General features: G+C 40.0%; 1 protein-coding gene across 2 annotated transcripts in view; it reads left to right on the top strand.

Annotated features, from left to right (window-relative positions):
- LIG1 (DNA ligase 1) overlaps positions 1–24,548 on the top strand; it is a 217,596-nt gene that overhangs the window by 13,204 nt on the left and 179,844 nt on the right. For both annotated transcript variants that reach the window (XM_088444581.1, XM_088444580.1), the window contains exons 3-4: positions 17,262–17,360; positions 18,469–18,655. In XM_088444581.1, coding sequence (XP_088300707.1) covers positions 17,262–17,360; positions 18,469–18,655 — 286 coding nt within the window. The remainder of the gene's footprint in view (positions 1–17,261; positions 17,361–18,468; positions 18,656–24,548) is intronic.

Genomic DNA, 24,548 nt, shown 5'->3' on the forward strand with positions numbered 1-24,548 from the left:
GAGACCTATGGACCCCGAAGAACAAAATGAGTTATGGCAAAACTTACCTTTTGTTAACTCTTTCTTCAAAGTCCATAGGGTCCACAGGGCACCCGCCCTGACGCACCTGGCTTCTATGGTTTTCTTCTCTTGGTCACTTGTTTCATTCTCTGTGTGAGAGTGTGATTCCTCAGTGTACCAGTCTTCCTTCTGTCCTATTCTGCTTCTGCTGTGGAATTGTTAACAAAACTGAGTTGCCTTCAGGCTGTGGGCGGGGGTATAGGGGGAAGGACCGGAGCATCCTGGGATAGTAAACAGCTAATTTAAAATATCAAATCTTCATGTTCTTTATTAATAAAATTATGTATTTTAAGGGGAATTCAATTGCACACAATTTTATGTGCGGTAAAAACGGGACTTTACAGCGTTTTTACTGCACAAAAAATATCCTGTTTTTGAGTGAAAACACATGGGATTCGGGAATATCAGGGATTTTGTTTCGCCTGCCACCGGTCAGGTGCTAAAAAAAAATCTTGGATAGTGCCAGCTATCTGGGACTATTGAATAACCACCAGAGGCTCAATTAGCCTCTGTAATTTATTGTGGCTAATTGAATTCCCCGCTTAATCTATTATAGCTGGGTCCCACAATGTGGTGAAATATTTTTTTTGTGTATATTTTTATAAAACCATCAAAGAAACAATTTTTTTTCAAAAATAGTTTTATTCCGAAATATATAATTGTGATTTAAAATCTCTAAATTCTGTAACCTTCACCTCATATTATAATTTATTATCCAGTATATGTTGTGGTTATTATATTTTTGTTTCCTTGTTATTATCTAGTAAATTGCGTTATATTCTGCATACATATCCCTGACAGCAACATAATGGTGTTATAGAGTACACGTCTGCCAAAACATAGTCACTCCTCCAGCAGTTCAGTATATGTCGTCTCTGGGATTGGTATGTAAATCTGCCGGATGTGTTCCCGGTGGACGCAATACCGGCGACGGTAGCCTGAACACTGGAGATCCTCCCCTCCCCTCCTTCCCCTAACCCTAACCCCCCCCCCCCCCCCTTCCCGCACCCTATATCTAACCCTCCCCGGTGGGTGGGTGCCTGACCCTAACCTTCCCCCAGTGGTGCCTAACCCACCCACCCTCCTAGCCTAAACCTCCCCAGGGGGTGCCTAAAACTAACCCTCCCCGCAGCTAACAGTCCCCGCTTACCTTCGATCGGGATTTCAGCGTTCAGCTAAAGAAAGGAGTCGGAATTTAGACACGTATCTCTAATACCAGGTTCAACTTTCAGCGCTGGAATTCCGAAGGCTGGCTTTCCGGGTGGTGATAAGTTAACAGTTAACCCCATCCCGTCTCTGTCAGGGAATAAACAGGATAAAAGTTGGAATTAGTCCTAATTGCGTGCGTCTGCTTTGTTATATGCGCTGCTATTCAATTATTCAGGTAAGTAAAGATCCTGAAGGTGCTCTCAGTAAATTTACCCCAGAATGACAGGTTCACGTAATGCTCTTCATTCTGTGTATATGAGGGAGTATCTAGTAGCTTATCTTAGGCTGATATGATGCTTAATCACTGCCAACTTTCACTCATTAGGCACCTGGTTTTGCAACAGTATCTTTTCAACCTTTCTACCAATGTGTAATGGTGATATTTGCTAAGCGGTAGATACAGTAATTAGGCATTTAAATGTCACTGGCACATATAAGCTTAATGGATCCTGCTCAATTATACATGAATGCACTGTGGATTCATAGGGTAAGTCTTATTGTAATAGCATTTCCTCTATAGGTTTTTATCAAACTGGCAATTTTTATACCTTCTAAATTGTTCTTAGTAATAGCTAGGTTTTAAATTATAATTAGAGACCCTTTTTTCTATTACTATTCTTTATTTTTTTTCGTATTGGGTTTTATTATTACTGAACAATCCCTGTTAACTGTGTTGTACCTGCAGCATTGTTTCAATTCAAGTAACTGTCTTTTAGTTTAACATTCCTACTGTGTGCAGGTGGTACTTGTAAATATGGGTAGTGTATATTAAAACAGCACTGCAATTATATATTTTGCATTCATCAAGTGCTGTTGATACACTCCAATGCTGTGGTTGATATCAGTAATTATTCTATTCGATAGTACGGTTTAATTGATCCTATTGTATATTGCATAGTGTGCTTTTACAGCGTTGAATTTTTCATCTCTGCCCATATTACAATCTATCCGTCACTGCATACCAGTTCAGTGATCGATGTTAACTGTATATATGATCTAGCTACGTTAATTATATATTCGTGTGCTGATACAGAGCTGCACTTGTTATCCATTCAAGCACTATCAGTATACTGTATAAATGTTTGTCACTGTAATTTAGATTGCTCTTCAATATCTGCTATCAACAGTTTGTTTTGTTTATTTATATGGAATATATCATAAGCTATACAATAATGTATACAGCAGGTTCTATTAGATGCATACAATATTTATTTAAGCAATGGTGTAGCGCAATTTAATTACTATGTTAGCGTGTGCTGAACAGAGCGCTGTGTGCAGCTGCAGTGTTACACCGTTCTCAATAGTGCGAGCACTGTCCGTTTACCTGGAGGAGCGCTCTCCAGTATATTATCACAGCACTGATATCATTGGTAATTTACATTTATAGAACATTTACTGAGACATTTAAAAGTTATGTGGGTTACAGAAAAACAGGTGCGTATTTCGCCAGTTCAGCTTTTTAGAAAAACAATTCTACTGACAAAACGCGCATCTGGTTTTCTGTAAACTAGCCATCGTAACTTTTAAATGGCTCAAGCAGTAAAAATGTTAAACTAAAAGACAGTTACTTGAATTAAGGACCTGATTCAGACCCGCTCGCTAGATGCGTTCGGTCGCTCCCAGCGTATGCAAATTTGGGAAGGCAGGCGATCGCAAGGCATTAGCATGCCCACTATGTCTTGGAGTGCGATTGCTTTGTGTATGCAGACGCCCACCAGCCTGTCTTAAGATGCCCACTTGCGCACGTCATCTCTAGGAAGAGTATGCAACCATCGGTACATCGGATGCGCTAGCACCACTTGAGGTTGACCATACCCTGCCGCAATCACTGCGAGCACTTCAGTGTAAAATCCAGCCAGGTGACGTGTACAATGACGCTGCCTCTTAATTATGCACGCCTCTGAAATGGCGTTAAGACGCTCAGGCACGCCTGCGTTTGCACCTCCAATCCCCCGTTTTTACCGGCCAGCCCGTCACCACCCGCAAACGGCTTCTCCTGTCACTCACTCTGCTGGACTGACTATGCGCAGCGAGTGAACGATTTCCGATCTCTTGCACAGGTTCGCGCACTGCGATGCGTATGCGTGCGCAGAATGCAAAAATCGGCCAGCTACGAGCAAACTCATCCTAGCGAGCGGGTCTGAATCGGGTCCTGAGACAATAGATCAATGCTGCAGGTACAGCAAAATAAACAGGGATTATTTAGTAATCTAATCCAATACGGACAGTAAAAATAATAAGAAGCATGAGAAAAAGGGTCTCCAATTATAATTTAACACCTAGCGTCTACTAAGGAGAACAATTTAGAACAGGCCCAGCCAAAAGGTTGATCGCGATCTACCGGTAGCTCGCGACCAACCTGCTGCAGTTTCTGGGAATTCTGATCTCTAAAGCGATCAGAGACTAAAGAAGCCTCTGATCGCTTCAGAGGCCAGCATTCCCAGTAATGCAGTGCACGGGAGCGTGGGTGACTTCATGACCTCACCAGCGTCTCCTGCATAAGGGGCTCTAATACAGAGGGCATTGCATAATGGGCACAACTACAGGGGGAACTGCATAATGGGCACTACTACTGGGGGCATTGAATAAGTGGCACTAATACATTGTATAAGGGACACTACTGTGGGCATTGTGTATAAGGGCACAATGTGAATGAAGGGACTACTATGTGGTGTAATGTGAATATGATTGTGCTGCTCTGTGTAGCAATTTGAATTGGGGATACTATGTGTGATTTCAGCATAGTGAGGTCACGCCCCCTTTTTGCATACAACGCCCCCTTTTTCGGGCTTGGTAGATCACGAAAGGTTTTCAGTTTTAACAGTAGATCACCAAGTCCAAAAGTCTGTCCACCCCTGATTTAGAAGATATAAAAATTGCCAGTTTAATAAAAACATATAGAGGTAATACTATTATAATAAGTCATACTCCTATGAATCCACAGTGCATTCATGTATAATTGACCAGGACCCATTATGCTCATATGTGACAGTGACATTTAAATGCCTAATTATCTACCGCTTAGCAAATATCACTATTCTAATGCTCCCGCTAGGCTGTTTTTAGGTCTGCACGATTTTAAAGGGGCAGAATGCGCCCTGCTTTTTTAATGGCACCCTGTTAAAATAGCCTGCCCTGTTCCTTCCTCAGTGTCCCGCGGGTGGGAAAAGTTGCGGTGACCGATCTCTGCCGAGTTAATATATACCATGCGCACGGCATCTATTCACAATGAGGGGAGAGCTTGGGGGGAAGCCCATCAACTCCGTAAGTGCTGGACACGCCCCGAAATGTGTGATAAATTGGGGGCATTTCACAAGGACATGCCCCTATGTCATGAGCCACACCCCCGTTTTCAGAGCCCACGTGCCACCAACGCGCGTAGATGCACCCTGCCCACACTCTCAGCGCCCTGGCCGCGCTATAGCGGGAACACTATAATACACACTGCTATAGAGGAGAGAGGCTGTAGAGATACTGTTGCAAAACCAGATGCCTAATGAGTGAAAGTTGGCGTGATATTACAAAGTATCATATCCGCCTAATATAAGCTACTAGATACACCCTCATATACAAAGAATGAAGAGCAATATGTGAACCTATCATTCAGGGGTACATTTGCTGACATTATTAAGACCTGAGAGCACCTCAGGATCGGTATGTAATGCCAGCTGTCTCGATGCCTACTGTCAAAATACCAACACTGCCTAACCCCTAACCCCCGGTGGTGCTTAACCCTCCCTATAGATTATATATGCATTTTTTTTAATAGACAGATTTTGAATAAACTTAATTTCTGTGTTGCACCACTATACTTAGCTCACTTATTTCTTCTTTTGCTTGCATTAATAATGAAACCTTATAAGAAGCAAGTTGCCCATGTTAAGTAATCATTTTTAAGCCGTGCAATTATGTCCGCTTTTTGTATTTGGCCTTCAGGTCTCTGAAGAACAACATAGCCTTGTCGGTTTTTGTTTGGATGTTTCTTCTTTAGATGTTCACAGAAGGCTTCATGGTCTCATTTGTAAAAAAAAAAAAAAAAAAAAAAAAACAATTCTGCAAAGTAGGCATAATGGAAACTTCATTCAATGGCGATGAAACAAATCCAAATTTTAAGTAATCCGTTAAATACTGGCAACCTTTCCTTTTCTCCACCATCTTGTCAGCCCTTATTACTAAAAGCTTGCTTATTACTAACATTGCTGTTTCCCACCCTCTAGATTTCATGTCATTATTTTACTGAGGTTTGGATAAAATACCCAAGAAACCTCCAACACCCCCTACCACCCTCTTAAAATCTAAAGCCCCCAGGGAGGCTGTAGTGTTCAGCTTGGGAACTACTGGTCAATTTTCTTCCAAGATATTGGCATAGTATAAATTGGAGTAAGTGTAGTAATGTGCAATCATGATGCAAAATGGCAATTCACAGATGGGTCATTCCATACCAAATCATCACAAAAAAAGTAACTTTTCAACCCGACTATCTCAGATATTCGTGAAATATGTTATGATGGTAGATGGCATAAAGTAACTTTCATATATTAAGTTTTAGCTCTCAGTGATGCACGGTGTTTGTAACCCTGTAGCATGAACATGACAAAATAATGTCAAATTTATGATTGTGAGGTCAAATAAAACGAATCATAATGCTTCTAATTGTGGTAGAACTTTCATGTTGGTCTTGTTTTGAAGCTAAGGCACCAGCGTTTTCATTAAAAAATAGTTTGAAATGTAAATGTCAATATTTAAATATAAAGGTCAACTCATGTGACCTTTGACCTTGAATATAAAAAAAAGTGTTTATTTTTTTCTTGTACATTAAAGTATATTATACACTTAAATACAATCTCTCTTTGGAATAAGTTTCATTTTGGGAAGCCTTTGGGAATAAGAGTAAAAAAAAATATTAAGTACGGCAGTTGAACCCTTTTTGCGCTAACCATGCTACTGGCAAGTTCAAACTTGTCTAGTAGTGTGTTTCTCTGTGTTCTAGGGATGGCCATCGGTGATTTTCCATCGGTGATCACATCGATGGTGATCACAATCTATGAACTATTGATGGTTTGCACCACTTGATGGTCACCGCAGCCGGGTGTCTGGCAAGCATCGGGCTAATAAAAAAACGGGACGGGGCTTAGCAGACATCCAGGGGGCGGGGCTAAGTTCTGTCATGAACAGAAAAAAAAAACATTGGGTTCCACTTTGTCATTGATGGCAGAAAAGAATTAGCTCTCTGCCATCGATGGCATTAATCATCAGTCGGAAATCATCGATTTGTAATCTATTGATGGTAGATGGCCATCTTTACTGTGTTCTTCTGCCTTGCTGCAGCTTCTGCATTGAGATTTAGTGAAGACAGTTTACCTAATTCAGTTTCAGTGAATAGTGGTAGTTTGATCAAGAGCGTGACAAATGGATAAAAAGTACATTAAGACTCAGTGCTGCAACCCATTTGGTATTAAAGGACACAGCAGCAGTAGAACACAATTATCAGGCACAGGTTCCTCAGTAGGAATATGAATTATAGGTAATGCTCCCACAGTGCTTAAACTTTCATTTAATGCAAAACTGATTCAATCCTGCATGTTGGCACTTCTGTGTCACTGTCCTCATCAATTGATGTGCTTGGTCCTTCCTCAGCAGTTAAATAATCCATTTTAAATTTGTTTCCTACAGTTATCACAAATCATTCGATCACTATGGATATGTGGCTGTATTTTAATCATCCATGGCAGCATCTTCCTTGCAGCACTGAGTCCTAATATACTTCTTATGTATTTGTCACGCTCTTGATCGTACTACCACTATTCGCTGTTAAACTATATTCGATAAACCAGAAGTTCCCAAATGTGGTCCTCAAGGCAACACAAGAGTTCAGGTTTTAGAGAGATCCATGGTTGAGCACAGGTGGTTAAATCAATCTAACAGGTACTAATTAAGTCACCTGTGTTCAAACATGGATATCCTTAAAACCTGGACTGTTACGGTGCCTTGAAGACTGAGTTTGGGAACCTCTGAGTTAAACTGTCTTAGCCCCTTGTATCATACTTGCCTACTCTCCTGTAGGGGCTGGGAGCCTCATGAAAATTGTGTAGCGCTCCCGCCCCCCCTCCCCCCCTGGAAAAGAAGGCAAGTCTCCTGGACAGGCCCCCCTTGCAGCTCCTACACAAACCCCCACGCTGAATCGCATCATCATGGGCCCACCCCCTGCTTCACAATGCATGGCCAAAATGATGTTGTTACTTCCCCCAAAGCACTTTTAATGCTGGGTAATATCCCTAGCCAAGCCCCCTACGCTGCACCACTCCCCCCCCTCTCCCTGCTATGCCGACCTGGCTGTCCCCTCAATGCAGAAGCTGCAACCAGACTGAGTGGTTCACCATAGATTGTTATTGTACCATTGATGGTTATCACCGATGGTGACCATCGATGGAAAACCACAGATGGCCTTCCTTAGAACACAGAGAGAAATACTACAAGACAAGTGTGAACTTGAGAGTTGCATGGTTAGTGCAAGAAGGGTTCAACTGCCGTACTTAATCATTTTTTTACTGCTTTTCCCAAAGGCTTTCCAAAATGAAACTTATACCAAAGAGAGATTGTATTTAAGTCTATAACATACTTTATGTACAAAAAAAATTAAACTTACACTTTTTTTTTAGATATTCAAGGTCAAAGGACACATCATGTGACCTTGAAATGTAAACGTCAATATTTAAATATAAAACTATTCTTTATGAAATATCTGGTTCCTTAGCTTCAAAAGAAGACCAACATGAAAGTTCTACCACAATTCGAAGCAAAGTTGCGCCAAAAGTATGTATGTTTGTTTTGTGTTTGTTTTCAAGGGGGCGATTTACTGGAGTATGACGGCGCTCTCTAAACCCCTCTTGGTCACCAGGATTATAATCTACAATGAACGTATAAATGCACTATAAGGCAATATCATAAAATATACAGTTTTATTCAAAAGGAGAGGGGCCCCCAATTAAATTATGCTCACCAGAGAAAAAAAAGTCTTATTTGAATCCACCTTCACGTTTGTATGGATCTTCAAATTTGTTTTCCTATATTGCCATAAGAATCATTGCATCGCAGAATGGATCTGAAGTCCCAGAATAAGTAAAATGCAGGTAAAATCTACAAACGATAGCAACACACAGTGAGATGGTCCCTCAACATACTTGTTTAACCAAACTTCATCAGGGGTGTGACAGATACTTGTTGCTCCCGTTGCATACAACCTCCAGTTCCAGTAGTCAAGTCCAACTACTGGTGGCATTCCTGAGACTCACTAAAGAAATTCAATTCCACCAAGGAAATAGACTTTTCAGTTTATTTACATTTTATTCAGGAACAAAGGCCTTATGTATATAACATAACTGTTAACACATTTTTATGATAAAATAATTACCAATTCATACACCAACAATCAAAAGGTTAATACAGCAACTTTGTTCCACCAATATACCGACTGATGTACACTGCTTCTGGTTAGTTAAAAGTTAACACGCCAGCATTCAAAGAGTTAACAGACTGCCCTAGCATGCAAAGAGTTAATAGTCAAGATTATTACATAGTTACCACGGTCCAGGAAGAATTATCTTTTAAAAGGCCTATGGATATGTTTGACTAGAAAACATAAATGTGACCTATAAGTACAAATAATAGCATAACAGTTAAGGCCCCTACACACTAGACGATATTGTGAGCGATTTGGCTGATTTCAACTAATCGTAACGACAAATCGTTCATATCGTCCAGTGTATATGCTCTATCATGATGCATGCTCTCGTCGCACTATGGTCATATCTTCAGATTTTTTGTACATGCAGGAAGATCTGTCAATCTCGTTAACTATTCCCCTGTTATCGTGCAGTGTGTACGCCCTACCGAAAGACAAACGATCTGTCGTTCAGACCTGCACGATGTGGCCATCACTTGACATCCATTCCCACTCCCCGCCCAGACCTGCTGACACCGATGCATGCACAGATCAGTGCATGCATGCATCTGTGTAAAATCTTTTTAAAGTGTAAAATAAAAGATGTGGGGTCCCCCCCCCTAAAAGCACAACCAGTCCCGGCTGGTTCTTGGTTTTGGAAATACAGGGGACAAAATGAGTAGGGTTCCCCTGTATTTTCCGTAACAAGCACTTTCACCGGGTCCCCAGGCCAAAGCATTACACCTGACCTCTAGTCAATAAATGGGTCCCCCCTCCCAAGGGCACCCCAGGCCTGAGCTGATAGCTCGCGGCTATCCCCGACACCCTGGTGGGTACTGGGTTGATTGTGTATAGTGTGTGTAAAAAATAAATAGGTGCAATAATATGTCTTTTGCTGTAGAACTACAGGTCCCAGGAAGCCTCCCCCCGCATGCTGGTACTTGGAGAACCACAAATACCAGCATGTGGGGCATTAAGGTCCTGTTGGTACCTTGAAATGTTTAATAACAATCCAATAGCCTGTCTTGAGAGAGTTTCTATAGAACATCTAAACTATAAAAATAAATAGATATTTTTTTTATAAAGCTTCCAGTAAATACTTAATACAAGAAAAACAATATGACCATAACCTATGTACACAAAGTATTAGGCTTTAAAATCACACACTGGATTCAAGCATACTATATACACCCACAGAGGACATAGGTATGCTGCATGTAATTTTAATCAGCAGAAGCTGCTTGTGCTAGCTATATGCGCCACTGTGTGAATAAGACGCATTTGAAGATAAAAAGTTGCACAAAAATACGCTCTGCATTACCGAGTCACGCCACAGCATGGTGCGTTTAGAAGGGCTGTTTAACAAGCAAGGAGGCTTGATGTATGAGGACACATCTGTACTTACTGTCTCAAAGGTGGAACAGATAAATTGAGCTATGAGGGTATGTCTTGGTGCAGATAGCGGTGGAACACAGACCTTCAGGAACCCAAATATCGTTGCAATTTCTCAAATTTTTAGCACGCCAGCCTCATGCAAGTGACCTAATGCTGTGATACCATGTGTTTACCAAAGTTTCCCTACCTTCAACAATAGATTCCTTAAATTCCATTCCATATCTCAGACATGAACCAGGATGGAGAAGTACAGCAGTACAGGTTGAGTCTCCCATATCCAAATATTTTCGAAATACGGAATTTTCCGAATTACGGAATAATTTTGGCATGACTGAGATAATAAAACCTTTGATTTTTGATGGTTCAATGTACACAAACTTTGTCTAAGGCACAAATTATTAAAAATATGGTATAAAATTACCTTCAGGCTGTGTGTATAGGGTGTAAATGAAACATACATTTATTTCATGTATGTACACAAACTTTGCTTGAGCAACAAAATTATTGAAAATATTGTATAAAATGACCTGGAGGCTGTGTGTATAAGGTGCATATAACACATATATGCATTCTGTGTGTATATTGGGGTCCCATTCCCAAGATATTTCATTATGATATGCAATTATTCCAAAATACGGAATATTCCGTTATCCAAAATACCCCTGGTCTCAAGCATTTTGGATATGGGAGACTCAACCTGTATTTGGAACTGGTGAGGCATTTCTAACTTTCCTGACCTATAGCAAAAAAGGAAGACTTTGACAGATGCAAACAAAAACTGTACAGTAGTGATCAGGTTCTCAAACTCACTATTACCTGGTGGCTCTTGAAGCAATTAAGTTCTCATACTGGGAGTGGAGTACTTCAGAAGACACTGGTTGCACAGGCAGGTTTTGATTACACTACTGCAGTGGATCTCAAACTCTGTCCTCAGGACCCAAAACTGTTTTATGTTTTCAAGGTCACCTAGCAGGTACACAGGTGTATTCATCCATATTTCCTCACAGAATCACAAGTGAAATAATTAGCTCCACCTGTGGTCTTTTAAAATGTCAGTGAGTAATGAATGCACCTGTGTACCTGCTAGGTGAACTGTTTTGGGTCCTGAGGACCGAGTTTGAGATCCAATGCAATAGTGTGATCAAAACCTGCCTGTGCAACCAGTGTATTCTGAAGTACTCCACTCCCAGTATGAGAACTTCATTCCTTCAAGAGCCACCAGGTAATAGTTTCAGGTGAGGTAAGGCCATGCTATCAACACCTCTAATTTTACCACCCCACATCAAGAAGGAGATGTGTCATATTATTTGTTGAAAGAAATTGGTTGACAGAACGAAGAATGCTGATTAATATACAGATATGTCCTCTTGCATCTTTGCCTCTTATGCGGCAAATCGTGCCACGCATTGAGCGATTGGGTACGTGAGCTTTGTTTGCACCCGCAACACCATAGGATTGCATGGTGCAAACAGAGTGTGCACCATGGCTGATCGCATGGTGCGATGCGTGCACACATTTGCAGCGCGAGCGGCAAAGATGCAAGAGGGCACATCTGTAGAGAAACTTTAGTTGTATTAATATTTTTTCATGATTCTACATGATGCAATGTGATCATATTTTGAGAGTCAATCTGGTACTGTAATTCAGTGTTATGTAGTCCCCACCTGTATTGGAAATCCAAGTATCTAAACTGTATAGAAGCAGTCTGGGACTGCTTCTTTACATAAAAAAAAAGTCCCCGGTAGGCATCTGTTTGTTCGGTCTAATCTCAAGAACCACTGGATGGATTTTGATGCAGTTCACTATTCTGTAGAGTATTTGCCGAGGAAGATTTAGGTGTATGAAACATATATGTATGACAACAGAGGACTGAGCAGTGTTAGTTTTAGTGAAGCAAGTCAATGAAAAAATGGACATCTGAGCGCTTTCTTGGCTAACACTGCCTAAACCGTTAAAGATATATCGCAACAATGGACTTTATTTTATACCATGTAGAGACTTGTACGTATTATCCAGTTTCCCCAGAAAAAATTATGTAAGCCCTGTTTGCTGATACAAAACTCCAGTTTCCTTTTTTTTTTTTTTTAATCGCTCCTATTTAATTTACGTGAAAAATTATTCTTTAATTTCAAACGAGTCCAATGCGTGTTGTCGTCAGGAGGAAAAATTACTAACATCTACAAGGCAATCTTCTAAAACCTCAGTTAAAAAAGACTATCGCCGTAAATTCAAAATTGCTTCCATGTGTAGCTTGGGCAGGTCAGTAGTAACTAATGGACACTTTTACCTACAATATCCCACCTGGAGGTCATTGAGGGTTTCCTTACCCCAAGCTCTCGTTCACCAAGTGTGGTTTGCCAGGAGCCTTCGTGTTCCGTGGTAGCTGCTCACGCGGTCCGGCTTAGGCTAGGTTTTGCCTCATCTGTGCAAATGTTAAATGATTGCCTCCTTGCACATATCTTTTGGCTACTTCGGAGCAGTGTATATATCTGCTAGTGCTTCATACTTGGGATAAATCCGTATCTGACACTTCTTGCAGTGAGGAGGTTGAAGTGTTGCCCAGTTCAGATTTGGAGGTTTCCTCTCAGTCTTAGAATGAGACTTTGGGTTGGCAGGGTGCGGATGTCTTATTTCGGGCTGTGTGCCAGGCATTGGACATCCTTGACACTGAAATTCCAGAGGTTCCAGATGTTTCTCGGTATAAGCATGAACGTGAAGCGTCTCGTTTTGTTAACTTTTTCTCTGCATCTTGTTGACCAGGTGTGGGTGAAGTTGTACATAAGTTCCAGGTTCCATGCAGATTTTTGTCCACTTAGTCTTCTTGGTGAGAGTACAGCATGATTCGAATTACCACCAATCCCATACCTAGTGCTGCTTTACTTTACAGATCGTCGCTTACAGTCCAATAGGCAAGAGCAGAAGTGCTTAACATTGTGGAAAATTCTTGGGATGCCAACAACAGTGGGTGTTATTGCTGAAAGACTAGAACCTTTGTCGTGGTATTGGACAGCCTCCTTTTTAGACTGGATTGCAGATCCTTGCGTCAATTACCTTTTTAATTCTCTCATAATTGCTAGTTTTTTTGGTGGCAGTTAGTATGTTCTTGTTTAACAGTGATCAGTAAATCAACCTCCCATTGAGGTCACTGAAGAACATTCAGATAACATGATGCAAATAGTACTATAACTCACGGTGGCAGGTTTTTAACTGGCTTCACTTACCTAGACTTTTCTAACACATCTGCAATATCTACTGTAGAATTTTTTTTTTTTTTTTTTTCAAGCTATTTCTTTGCTGGCAAGAATATATCTATCGAATATATACATCCCGATCAGCCATAACATTAAAACCACTGACCGGTGATGTGAATAACACGGATATCTCAATACAATGGCACCTGACAAAAGGGTTGGGTTATATTAGGCAGCAAGTGAACAGTGCGTTTTTGAAGTTGATGTGTTGGAAGCAGGAAAAATGGGCAGGTATAAGGATCTGAGCGACTTTGACAAGGGCCAAATTGTTATGTAAAACACTGGGCCAGAGCATCTCCAAAACACCAGGTCTTGTGGGGTGTTCCCGTTAGGCAGTGGTTAGTATCTACCAAAAGTGGCTCAAGTGCCCAAGACTCTTTGATGTGTGTGGGGAGGGAAGGCTAGCCATCTGGTCCTATCCCACAGAAGAGCTATTGTAGCACAAATCACAGAAAAAGTTAATGCTGGCTATGATATTAATGTGTCAGAACATACAGTGCATCACAGCTTGCTGCGTGGCCTCAGACCGGTCACAGTGCCCATGCTGACCCCTGTCCACATCTGAAAGTGTCTGCAATGTCAGAACTGTACCATGGAGCCTGGTCTGATGAATCAGGTCTTCTTTTACTTCATGTGGATGGCCGGGTGCTTGTGCGTTGTCTACATGGGGAAGATATGTACTATGGGGAAGAAGGCAAGCCGACGGAGGCAGTATGTTCTGCTGGGAAACCTAGGGTCTTTCCCTTCATGTGGATGTTACTTTGACACCACCTACCTAGACATTGTTGCAGACCAAGTACACCCCTTCATGTCAATTGCATTCCCTGATGGAAGTTGGCTCTTTCAGCAGGATAATGTGCCCTACTACACTGCAAACATTGTTTAAGATCAGTTTGGGGAACATGACGGAGTTCAAGGTGTTGATTTGGCCTCCTAATTTTCCAAGTGTTAATTCGAATTAAACATCTGTGGGATGTGCTGGAAATCAAGTCCCAGCTATGGAGATTCCACTTCACAACTTAAAAGGGTTAAAGGATCTGCTGCTCATGTCTTTGTGCCAGATACCACAGGACACCTTCAGAGATCTTGTGGAGTCCATTCCTCCTACAGGTAAAAGCTGTTTAGGCAGCACAAGGGGGACCTACACAATTTTAGGCAGGTGATTTTAATGTTATGGCTGATCTCTCCCACTCCCTCCCCCTTCCAAAGCTTGCTTTGTTCCCTCCTGTCAGAGCATTTTTTGTAGAAACTGTGAGATTGATCGCTCATGTAATGGCCCCCATACACTAGCGTGTCGCAATCCTGAGATGCCGGGTTAGAGGATCTGTGAAACATATATTGGATTTCACTGATTTTCCGATCACTATCAGAAAATGATTGTGATTTGCAAATTGTGAAATTTAATAGAATATTTCACTGATCCTCCAATGGATCGCGGTTGGCATTTCCGACTGGCGGATTGGTGCTTCTGATCACAGGATTGTGCAATCTGTTGCCTAGTCTATGAGCCCCTTAACTCCTCTTCCATACTGATTCATATAGACTCTTTTTAAGTCACAGTTGGTCTTGCAGTTCCTTACTCTTGATTAGTGGCAAACTCCCACTTCCATGTTTTTGATAATCTAAATCCTCTCCAATAATATATTACTTACAGATGTGTCCTTATACATCTAGCCTTAATACGCCATGCGGCAAGAGGGAGCTGCCCGAACATGCTCAGTTACAATCAAATGCAACAATCCATTTCACAAGACTGCACTGGTTAATTTGATATGCGACACTTGTATATCTTTATGCAACGGAGTCTGTAAACAAAGTGCAACACAACTTGGTGTAAAAAAAAGCCGCGGTCACTGCATAGTAGCACTGTATACAGATTCAGACTCTGTCGCACACAGATACAAGTGTTGTTTATCAAATTAATCAGTGCAGTCTCGTGATGCAGTTTTGTTGTATTGCATTGTGACTAAGACATTTTCAGGCGAAAAGACTTGAAAAAGATGCTTGGCGCTATCAGAGTTGCATGGGACCTGACACATTGAGAAGGGCTATTTGGCACGCCTGCAGCAATAGTGTATGATCACACATTTGTATATGTTTGGTGGCTGAATATTTATTTCAGGAGACTGTAATTGATAACTATTTACATATCAATATAGAATTGCTAATTGTATTGAGTCCTTTTGCAGATCGGTTCATTACTAGCTTTACTTGTTTTTATTTTTTCATTCTTGTGATCATGGACAGTGGTATGAAAAGTGTCTATAGTACAACTGTTATCTTTGTGTAATGTTGCGCCCCATTTTTTTTTTTGTTAAATTTATCTGAGCTTGGTGTATTCATTTGAAGACTATTATGTAGATGAGGCAGTGTCCTCCGGCTAGGAATCCTGTCCTTCATGTGTCTCAAGTTTGACTGGAAAAAGACACAAATTGTTTCCTAGAAACAATATACAGTAATACTCATTTTTTTTTAATCTGAATTGACATGTAGAAGAGCCAAATAGAATTTACACCTTAAAACGGAATATGCTGGCGCTATAGTATAACTAATTTAATAAATAGTAATCTGTAGAAACAGATGAACGTGCCCCTGTAATAGCATTTACTGACTCCTTACTGGATTTATGACCGTATCCAATTAGCCCCAAACATTGTTTGGGCGCTAATGGATCCCCCAAAACTATCCAATTAGCCTCGAAGTGCAGCCCGATGCAGGCACTTATCGTGGGTTGTTTTTTTTTTTTGCTACCTGAGAAAATCCACGAAAATTGCAGTGTTTTCGCCCCTGCAAAGGCGCAAACACACAGGATCTGAGATAAGTTCATGGACCTATGTGCTTTCCGCTGAAATCTCCTATTATTTCGTCCGAAATTATAGGATAGGGAGGAAAAAAAAGCACAGGTGAAAAACGGGGATAATCGTGGAAAAATCCTAATTTTTCACCGTTCGCAGCTAATTGGATACTCTTTATCTATTATTTCACTATACCCCAAACCCACTTGGAGTGCAGCAGTTGTGCAGTGATACTCGAGTGTTGACTTTTATATAATTATGATAAATACATATGCAGTATGTACAATGTTCTTATAGAGTATGCTCTCCATCTCTCAACACTTATGATTGCTTGTGTTTCATATTTATAAAAAGCACAGTGCACGTGGGAAGTAGTACTTGTGGGTTATGATTCATGTTACTCAGAAAAGGGATTGCAAGAGACAGCTGCAGTAACTTGAGACATCACAAATCTAAATGCTAGTTATCACTCTTTGAAAACAGATCACGGTAGTGGGTGCAAAGCACCAGACATAAAACTAATAGATAAACAAACGTATAATTTGTATAAGAAAAGGTCAGGCATCAATTATATTCATGAAGAGTAAAGGCAATATATCCTATAAAAAAACATGGCGTGGAATCACAAACAAAAAAAAAACAACCTGTCACTCAGAGAACATCTGTTTTGAACCGTCTTTTATATATTTGTCTAGTACAGTTTAGGTGTTGTCTTATGATTCTTGAGAATATTCAGTACCACAATGTACCTCTATTGTTTTATCTGTATTGTTTTGGTCTTGTCAAGTGATGGTGTGTACACTGTAATAGCTGTCACTGCATCTACTTGTATGTATTCGGGGCATTCACACCTGTCTCTGACTCTGTTTTTGTGTCTGCAAATTAGCATTTTATATTTTTAGAGCACAGAGCTACACAATTCACATTTACTGTGTTTACATTTCAAATAGACTACTTCATGCATTTTAATGGTATTAAGGTGGCCTTTTTGAATATGTACAATGCAAATGTACAGTTTTTGCTACATTCTCTTTAGCAAAATATAGCTGAAACCTATTAACAACACTTTTTTAGGTCAATATTTAATGTTTGCTTTTCTTTTGCATAAAGGTCATTTTTTCAGCCCAAAGCAGGAGTGGCTAAAAAGAATGAAGAAAAGAAGTCTGAGGAGCATGATCCTCCAAAAGCCAAATGTTCTGATGATCAAACGTAAGCACTAACATAATGAATACATTTTGTACATTTTGTGGAATATTTTTGTTTTGTATAAGCATTTGCAGTTATTCATATGCTGATTTTTATGCAATTGCTCTGTTAAGTTTTAGATGGAAGTAATTTATTTGGAGGATGGATAGGGGAGTCTTTTTTTTTTCTATATAAATTAGCCCATAGTTGCAGTGTAAGGTGTTTGAAATAAAAGATTGTCCAACAGCATATTACTGCTGGTGTGGCTCATTCAACGGGAATGGATCTTCATGGCTCACCTATTCCTATAAACAGCCCCTGTATAAACTAACATGGTTCTGTAGTACACCCAAAATGGGGCTTTCATTTTTACATTTACAGCACTTGAGTTGCTCAGTGCTGACTGAGGATTGTTGGGGAAAATCTCTCCCATCTTTATAAAGCTAAATTAATTAAGTGCGAAGGGGGCAGGGGGGGGGGGGGGGGGATACTGTAAACTTCAGGAGCCAACCAGTCAGAAATAGCAGCCAGCAGTTTTTTAAGAAGATATTTGCTGTGTTTGGGAGGGGGACAGTGGCGACCAGGCCCAATCTATAAAATTGGGGCGAGGGGGTCTCGTCTTGTTTAGACGTGCTGAGCCCAGGGTCTGCGTCGTTGGATGCAGTATGTTACTGACCGAAAGGCTGTGTAAGCTTCAGCTTACGCCGACGACCGAGGATAGCTGGATGCTGCACTCGTATCGAAGATGCATGCAAAACGTGTCTATTTGCTAAAGACACAACCTGCTTGCATTTTACTGTTACGGTATTGCACAGCCGCTTTTCTTAAATCTAAGTGACGTTTAGAGATTTATGAATTGGACCCCTTTTTGTGTTAAAACTGCCAATGCCAGGCTAAAAAGTCACACCACACACTCTCCCAAATGATAACTAGGTCTTAATGAGATTTTTTTCCATTTTGGATGGGACAAAATTATATTCACGTATACTACATTTACGCATAATTATTATACTGATAATGATCTGCCTTAAAAATGATAAAAAAATATGTACAGTTTTGCTGTTCATGTATTTTATGATCATAATCAATGTCTTTCAGATTGCTCTATTGCTTTAACCTTTAATGTTTTTAGTAATGAACATCCCCTGAAAGAGAGAAATGGGACATCCCAGCATAATGATGGAGACTCTCCCATAAAACGTGCACCAAAGAGGTCTGTACAGGTGTTGGAGAGCGACAGTGAAGATGAAGAACCGATGGATGTTGAAACTTCAAAAAATGGAAAAGATGAAACTGTTAACGCTAATTCTAAAACAGAGGTAACCAAAGGTTCAATATCCCAATTAGTCCCTCTCAAACCTTCTTTTTGATCTATTGAGAGCTATTTCCATGCTTTCTTTCTTGTGCTCACATGTAATTTGAGGAATAACATTTAATCCGGCCACTTTTAGTGTTAAACATGTCCATGTGTTTTCTTTTATTATTACTTTTCCATGCTATGGTTATAGATTTGATGACATTTTATTGTGGCCATGCAGCCACTAGATGGTGCATTTGCATCGCTGATAATACTTGTGTAAGTCTTTTTTTGTTACTGTATTCATATCCCTCTGTTTGTTATCAGGACAGGATAAGCTTCTTCATGCAGCTGACTTTTTGCATTCTATGGCTGCTTAAGTGCGAAATAAGTTATTTCTGTTTCTCCTCTGAAAGATCCGAAACATCTGAATGGTTTTAGTGGTTCACCTTACAAACATCAAGAAAAGTCCCAAACTTATTTTTCTGTGTAACTCATTTTTATTGATGGAAATACTTTACATTTATCCACTACCCCTAAAGTGGTTTAGAAAAAAAAAAAGCATTCCCAAACAATGCTACCAAATCGTAATACAGTACAAGCAGTGGTGACTCTTACCCTCTTAGATGAGGGGGGCTGCCGCCGCCAAAATCACCTCGCACAGCCAGATCTGACAGGCGCCAAGACCGGCGCATGCGCAGTAGTGGAGGGACGCCGTACATGCTCATATCTCCGGCTTCCAAAGGACTGCATCGTCTGCAGCCCCACGAAGCTGGGTAGGGCTGGCCGAAAAGCAGAGAAGCGGCTTCCTACTGGAAGCCGCTTCTCTGCTAATAGCGGCCTGGACTTGCAGTCCCAGGGGGAGGAGACACCACCCCCTGAGACTGCCTGTTGTTTATGTGACTGGCAGGTAGCGCTTCCAATGGGAAGTCAGTGTAGTCACGGACTGGAAGTAAAAAAAAAAAAGGGGTTCCTTTTGGGCGCTAAAAAATTCACGTGGTGTTTATACTATCCTCAGATTAATATCACTTGCTGCCACTTGGAGGAGCTGACCCTCCTATAGTATGTAATATACACAGAAAATAGAAAGTTGTGGAGTGCTGATTTCACCTTTTAATATTAACCAGTAATGTATGCTTTTTGTAATAAAATATTTCTAATGTTATCAATACACACACATTTAAGAATAGATAGTAGCCCTATGTTTTTAGTAAGACAAATACATATAGTTAAATATCTAAAACATATACAGAGAATACTTTGATAATTCATACACCTCATTTGGAGCCAGTATTGAGTAGATAAAAATAATAATAAAAGAAGAATAATGATATCATAAATAATTCATACTCCCAAATGGTAGTAAAAAAATAATAAATAAAAGACCAGGAATAATAGCAGGGAAGTCTGTTGAGCAAATGTCAAGCTGTAGTTCAGGATTAGCAGTCAAAGCATATAGATCAGACGGCCATGCAGTTAGTAAGCATAAGTAGCAAAATAGCAATAGTTATGTAGCTGGCAATGTTTAAACAGTCAAGGACTGTACTGACTACACTGAGGTGGCGGACTTTACTGGGGGGCGGCATCCCTGCAGCCCCTAGACAAAATCCGCCACAGAGTACAAGTAAAACTGCATTGGTCATAGTAACACTAGAAATTATGGTTTTAGTGTCTGATTTAATTAATGCATTTTACATTAATTCAAAAAAATATGACTAGTATTTTTCCAAAGCACAGCAGCATTATGTTGAGTAAGTAAAAAATGATCACTAGCCATTTCTGCCTGCTAATTCTGTTTGCCATGAACTAAGATGTGAAGGCAATGCTAAATCCCATAATTAAATTGATTCATAAGCACTTAAAACAGATTGGCTGGATTAAACATAAAGTGCTGCTAAAAAGCTGCTAATGATTTATGTCCTGCTTTTATACTATATATATTAGTGAATAGATAGTGTTCCTATTTACTAGAGTATTTCATGTTCATAAAAATTGATGAACCTCCCCCCCCAGAAAAAAAAAAACATATTAAACATATAAACAATTTTAGCACCTGTGTAGTATAATAGTTCATTGTAGCTTGTTTTGACAATTAAAACTTTTACAGCCCTATTATAAATACATAAAAAAATAGATAATAGAGACATATCAAGGCACTGCGCTAATATATAAAAATGGTATTACCGTGCAGAATAACATCAGTCAAGACATGTATATAGTTTAAACCTTTAATAAAAATGCAGATGCTGATTTCATAATAAAGATGAAATATATTAACTCTAAAAACAATTGAAACCATAACGTCCACTATATTCTGTTAGTATGTATTTAAATTGAAAATTCAGCACTAAGTTTATTATATAGTTGGAGTACTAAAACTGCACAATAATAAATGTGGTTATAAAACTTACACTCAGGAGGCCCAATTACCAGTAGAAGTTGGGCATAGGTATAGTGATCCCTTTGGTATGAGGTCTAGTTTCTGAGCCTGTATTATGAAGGTATTACTACTGATCTGTATACACTTCCACTGTACGTTCACACAATATTGTCTATAGCAGCTGTTTCATGTGCACCTGATTTATGTGGGATGCAGTGGTTGCTGCTGGATACTGCTCCTAACTATTCCAGCATGACACAGACGGCGCTTTATACTGCAGAATTGGCAGGTGCCCATGCATGAAGGCGGTTTTCAATATTTGGATCCCATTTATTGCTCTATAGCCCTCACAATTGGAAAGCATAGATCAGTGGCTGAAGAAATCCTACGGATGTCTAGTCTCTGACTGTCTGATGCTGGGGAAAAGTGTGTAGTCATAAATAGCTGAAGTGTGTCAGCCGCTATCTAATCACTGTATTCTGGATTAAGGTAAACAAACTGAGGTATAGCGGTATATAGACACACAGGCACCTGTCACTCTCTACCTACCACACTTGGCTGCTGCTGCTGTCATTTTTAAATATTGAATGCAAAACGGCCTGTATGTGATGTGATTTGTCACCAGGCTTTTCTGATGGTTGGTGCCAGTTTTCATTTAGAGTCTGAATAAGTATTTGTTTCATACTTTATTTAGAAAAATAAACAAAAATCTTCTAAGCACAGGATTTATTATCCTTTTTATAGCGCAAACATATTTATGCAGCAATTTACAGAACATATTTAAGCATTGAGATGGCTTAGTTTGTGGTGAATAGACTTAAGCAGAAAGTGTTAGGAAAATAATTTCCTCCCATGATCACAGCTTTATCTGATATATTCAGTTTTCAAAAGCTCTTAAAACTTTGCATATGTTTGTGAATGATGTTTGTAGCAAGTTTATAGTAACTTGCTTTTAGGTTAAGCGGTCCCTGCTTAAAATACATTTCTGCCAGTATACAGTTAAGACTAAGGTTGTGTCACCTGCTCTTTTTCCCTTTCCCTGGTACTATTTCCTTCCTAGTTCCCAAATGTTCACATAGTGCAGCTGCTAGGGGGTTGCTATGTGGATGTCAGCATAGTAACAGGCAGTTTGAACTTTTCTTTGACATAATGCCCCTTAGGTTGGTGGCTTGTACTGTTTTTGATCCGAGCCATGTTCGGGAAGTTCAAATTCAGCTTGTTGTTTAGGTGCTTCCAGCAACTGAGACAGCTGTTGAAAGCATGAAGAAACAGCTTATCGGTGTGCTGGGAACATATAGCTTAGGCACCACTACTTTACTCTTAACCTCTTACTGGATATATACTGTACATTGCTCAGTTGAAGGTTCTATGTACTGGCAGATTTTTTTATTTTTTTTTAAGTACATTTTAATTAAAAAAACAAAAACAAAAAAAACCTCTTCCTTTGTACAACAAGCAAAGAATAAATTGAAAATAATCAGGCCTGGTGCACACATTTCTATTGGTAGGCTAATTGTTTACACCAGTGGTTCTCAAACTCTGTCCTCAGGGACCCACACAGGTCACGTTTTCCAGGTCACCCAGCAGGAGCACAGATGCAGTCTTTACTTACTGACACATTTTAAAAGATACACAGGTGGAGCTCATTATCTCACTTGTGTTTCTGTGGGGAGACCTGGAAAACATGCACTGTTTGGGGTGCTGAGGACAGAGTTTGAAAACCTGTGGTTTACACCATTTTTTTTAATAACAGAGCAGGTCGGTTGTGTTTTCCAGTCCGTATCACAGGGAGCTACAATCCTTCTTACTGTACACAAGCATTAACACATTTGAAAATACCTTGAGTATGTCATTTACACTTTGCTTTTAGTTCTTAATGAATTGACCATTGGCTGTTGTTTAAGTGAAACCAGTTGTTACAGCAGGTGCAGCTAGAGCTCTGACATTGCAAGTCCTATGGATGTAAAGATTAACATGTCTCTTTATAACTCTTTGCAATCTCAGCTTGTGCCAATAGATTCTTTCAAAGTATCATTTACAGCCGGGCTCACGTCCAGAAAAGACTTAAACCCACTAAAGTGTATAAAGTAAAAAAAACCCCTTAAAACGGAGGGCTTGAAGCAGAAGAGAGCTAAAGCCAGAGACCGGTGCCTGATAAGAGAAGTCTTTATTACTGGAAATAAACATGAAATTGCCTTTGATTTGTAAGGTGACACTGTGTTCCGCAGCGCCAGACAGTGAGGAAAAGGGGCACATGCATATAATGGGAATAGGTACAGGGTAGGCAAAATACAGTGATGCAGATGTGAAAAGGGTAGAGAGGGCCCTGCTCATTACAAAGCTATAATCTAACACTCGACTTCAAAATGTGTACTATTCAAATTTATATACAGGTGTCGTCATACATCTAGCTTTCTTGCACGCTAAACAGCCCTTCTAGTCACGCCATGCTGCGGCGTGACTCTGTAGCGCCGAGCATCTTTTCGTGTGACTTTTTACCTTCAAATGCGTCTTATTTGCACATTGATGCGAATAGTTAGTACAAGCAGCTTCTGCTGATTACAATGATATGCAGCATGTCTATATTCTGTTAGCGACTGCGGATGTATCTGCATGCAATACTTTAGTGTCAGCGGCTGCAACACTAACGTAGCGTCTCGTATGCAGATACACCCGCAGTCGCACACAGAACATAGGCATGCTGCATATCATTTTAATCAGCAGAAGCTGCATGTGCTAAATATTCGCATCACTATGCGAATAGGACACATTTGAAGGTAAAATGTCACACGGAGCTCCTGCGTTATGTGTAGCAAGACTTGTAGCCCACGGAGGATAGATGTATGTGGACACATTTGTAGAGCAAGGTTTGAGCGCACACCTGAACAACAAAGTAATAGAAACAGTGGTCAGTCAAAAAGAATTTTCTGCATACAACATCTTTGAGACTAATGTAGTGTGCTTTGTGGTAGGACAACTACATCCAAAAACATCTAAAGCTTCTTTCTGATAGCCTTCAGAGACTGACCAGAAGGCATCACCAGGCAGGTTTGTGACATAGATATCCATACTTCTGTCATAAGCACAGAACAATATGTGCACACTCAGCATTTCACTTAGTGGGAGAGGACAATAATGTGGCATCTTGCCTCGGTTGATATCTGATCTGCACAGTAGAATACAAGGAGGATTTTCAACATATAATCAGAAACTTGGGTTTCCTCAAGTAGACCTGAGGGTAACCAAATCAAAATTCCAAATTGGGAAAACTCTACTCTGTCACAGATGCTGGAAATAAAGTATTAATTTAAACAAGTGAAAATTAATCTTAAAAAAAAAATAATGTACTATAAAGTATGGAAAACCTATAGTGGAGCAACACATGTTGGTAAAGGAAACCTCAAATACTGGACTTTCTCCTTAAATAATCATGACAGCTTTTATAATGGGTAGAAGTATTTTCTAGACAGGTAGACACAGGTAGTTTAAAAAAAAAACCCAGGGAGTTTATACATTTGAACTGATTCTCTTCTCT

This window comes from Taudactylus pleione, unplaced genomic scaffold (genome assembly GCF_031769625.1).
Source record: "Taudactylus pleione unplaced genomic scaffold, aTauple2 ptg000366l, whole genome shotgun sequence".
NCBI lineage: Eukaryota > Metazoa > Chordata > Amphibia > Anura > Myobatrachidae > Taudactylus > Taudactylus pleione.